General features: G+C 51.4%; 1 protein-coding gene across 1 annotated transcript; it reads right to left on the reverse strand.

Moving 5' to 3' along the window:
- Positions 1-1,151: 1,151 nt before the first annotated feature.
- On the reverse strand, positions 1,152-1,664 carry LOC102866345 (zinc finger matrin-type protein 5-like). The gene has a single exon (XM_006890090.1). The coding sequence runs from the start codon at positions 1,662-1,664 to the stop codon at positions 1,152-1,154; it is 513 nt and encodes a 170-aa protein (XP_006890152.1).
- Between the last annotated feature and the right edge of the window lie 1,492 nt (positions 1,665-3,156).

Raw genomic sequence — 3,156 nt, forward strand, 5'->3', positions numbered from 1 at the left:
AAGTCACTTTATGAGCTTCTCAAAAAGAATAAGAGGAACTGGTAAGGGGGGGGGGACTCCATGAGAAGAGTCACTTTTATCTTTGCAGATCTCATCCTAGTCTTACAGTCACATTTCCTAGGACTCTAAGCCCCCCAAGATGCAGTCTCCACTCTCTGATGATTTCCCATGTTCTTTTCGCAGCCCATTCTGAGCTGGGGCCTTCTTTCAGCAGAAACAGGCTTTCCCGACCTAGGACACTGCATCCCCTCGGGGGCATCAGGCCCCATGGACCCTCAGAACACAAATGGCTCCTTACCTCGAGTCTCTGAAAAGATGTGCTGCGGCCACGTGCGGCATAAGCTGTCCCTCTCTTCCAGATTCTGCCCTTGGACCGCCGTAACCCTTCTAAGGGCTGGATGACCCCATCGGTAAATAGCCACGGAGGTTACCTTACTGTCCACGGGGCCCCTGATGAGAGGCCAGTGCACGATCGCCAGCACCCCACTTTCTTGTTACCCCAGCCGGGTGAATCAAACATGGTGGAGAGAAGCTGGCAGAGGCCTCCAGTTGCTGAGTTTCCTACAAAATGATTTGTTTACACCACTTGTCTCTCAAAGCTACCACTGCGTTGATTGGCCAAGAGTGGTCTCGGGGGGAGAGGATTCTCACTTCCTCCTCTTCTGCTGTTGTTCCAGGAGTTATTGACTTTAGAGGAGTGCTAGGCGATACTTACAGGACTGGATAGGATTTGTAGTCTTTCCCGAACTGGTGGGTACTTTAGTTTATATTAGGCTGTCTGTAAGGTAAAAAGGTGCTGAGAAGCGAGTGAAGTGAAACAAAGGAGTTTCATTAGCAGCTCTCAGGCAGGTTTACTGTCTGAGGCCTGAGAAAGGAAAGGTCAGGCAGCAAACTTACAACTGAGGAAATTACAGAGCAAGTTTTTTTATTTTTATTTTTTTTACGATTGATGACAGACTTTATCAACATCAGAAGTTTGTTTTCTCATATGTCCTGGGAGGAAGGGAGTGATGCCACCCAGCTCCTATGAGAGGAAGCGTGGCCCCTGGTGGGGATCCCGAGTCCCATCCATCAGTGCAGAGTGGTTTCAGGGGCTCTGTGGGGGCCTCCCTAATTACTGTCTTTGCTGTGAGAAGACAGCAGGAAAGGGCTCAGCCCCATTGGACGTTGGGCTGTGCGGGCCACCCTCCAGGCGGGGGTGCCCTCAGGGATGGTGGCAGCTCCTGGACCGGCGGCCAGCCCATGGGGTACTGGAAGATGGTGGTGCTGTCCGGTTCAGCCCTGGTACTTGGAACCGAGCTCAGCCGCTTGGCCCTCTTCTCCAGCCAGTCCTCCAGACGGACGTCAGGGAGCTCCACGGCATCTAGGGGCCACTCCTTGGCTCGCCTCTCCTCCTCTACCTGGAGGCTCAGCTCCTGAAGGTCTTGCCCGGACATGTGGGAAAATCTGCACTTGGAGCCAAAGTCGCACTGGCCGATCTGCAGAAACTTCCGGCAGGGCCTCTTGTTCTGTTCCTCAACCAAGATGGTGACTGCATCTCGGAACTTGTCGTACCAGACCTTCTTGGCCTTGAGGTGCTGCAGCCCATTCAGGTGCTTCTTCCGGTTGTGAAGGCTGTCCTGGAAGGAGCGGTCACAGTAGTCGCAGAAATATTGCTTCCCCATGGCTGCCTGGATGGCTCCGCGGCCCACAGGCCGGGCGATGCGCTCCTCCTCCCGCGCCTTCGCGTGGCGCACTGCTCTCAGAGCAGGTTTTATAGGTAGGGGTTGAAGGGCAGGGTTTTGTTAGGGGATCAGCTTCTGTGGAAAAATCTGATTGGGTGCCCTTTGTTAGTTCTCAAATATGGAGTCACTCAGTGCCTTTAGGTGAATTACGTCATTGCTGACGTAAGCAAGGCGTGGTTGTTGGTCGTGCTCTTTTCTGATTGGTCACAGCCATCACCCGGCGTTTGGGATGTCACCCAGAAGGTGGGGTCAGGGAGGAATGGTGCACAGGTGGCTTTTTACTGTCAAGATGTATAATAAGACTTCATTGCTGCGGAAAGGGCAGAGGAATAGGCCCTTTCCTTGCGATTCTTTTGGACACTATCTTGCACTCATTTTACGACCTTGCGTGCCAGTTCTACCCTTGTATAGTAATTACTGTGACGAGTGGCGCTCACTTCCTAAATAACACGCCTCTGGAAATTATGAACTTTTATAAATGTCAGTAGTTATGGAGGGGCTTCAAGCTTTTTGTTCACAGGGTCGCTATGAGTCCTGTTCGACTCCCAAGACAATCAACCAGAAACCACACTTATAAACACAGAGCCCACGGAGCGGAACCTCATAAGAAATGGCGGTGTGCTTCTTTCTTTTCCGGCCCTTTTTAATGACATCACGGAGGGACTGAATGGATAACCAATCAGATCCCAGAAAACGCGGCCCTTTCTTCCCCGCCCTTCCGATTATGTATGCATTTCCCCGCAGTCTGAGAGGCTCGCTCTTCACCGCCTCTTCCAGTTTCCATGGCAACAGGGAAGCGCGGGAATTACAGACAAATTAAAACTGCCGCTGCTGAGCTGGTTTTCTCGATGCTTTCTGATAAGGCTTGGTAGGTTGTTGGGATAACTGATCCCTCTGGGCCTGGAAAACCCAGAAGCTTTGCTCTGGATAAAGAGTAAGAGAGCCCAGGACAGGAGGAAGGGCCCAAAGGAGTATCCCAAAAGGAATCATAAACAGATTATGGGGAGAGAACGAAAGGGAGGAGGACTCTTATTGAGAGACCTGATGGAGACCAAAATGTTTTTCTACTACAAAGGTGAAAGCTGAAGTGAGCAAGTCCGGGTCTCAGGGAAACATTGAGAAGAGGGTTGTGTGTGTTCTAGGAGCATCATGATAGGGACGTGAATGGGTCTCGGGGGACTGTGAACTCAGAGGAAGAAGTGTACTGCAGTGTGTCAGATAAAGGTTGTTGTTGTTGTTATGTGCCGTCGAGTCATTTGCGATTCATAGCGACCCTATGTCCAACAGCCCTAAACCCTACTCAATCCTGTGCCAATCTCATTGCCTCTCACACACCCATCCCGATTATCCCAGTCACTGAATCAATCCACTTCATAGAGGGTCTTCCCCTTCTGCGCTGTCCCTCTACTCTACCCAGTATGATGTCCCTCTC

This window comes from Elephantulus edwardii, unplaced genomic scaffold (assembly GCF_000299155.1).
Source record: "Elephantulus edwardii isolate Elephantulus edwardi_28Jun2011 unplaced genomic scaffold, EleEdw1.0 scaffold00086, whole genome shotgun sequence".
NCBI classification, from domain to species: domain Eukaryota; kingdom Metazoa; phylum Chordata; class Mammalia; order Macroscelidea; family Macroscelididae; genus Elephantulus; species Elephantulus edwardii.

Coding starts and splice junctions, on each gene's coding strand:
- LOC102866345 (XM_006890090.1), bottom strand. CDS start 1,664: ATGGGGAAGCAATATTTCTGCGACTACTGTGACCGCTCCTTCCAGGAC.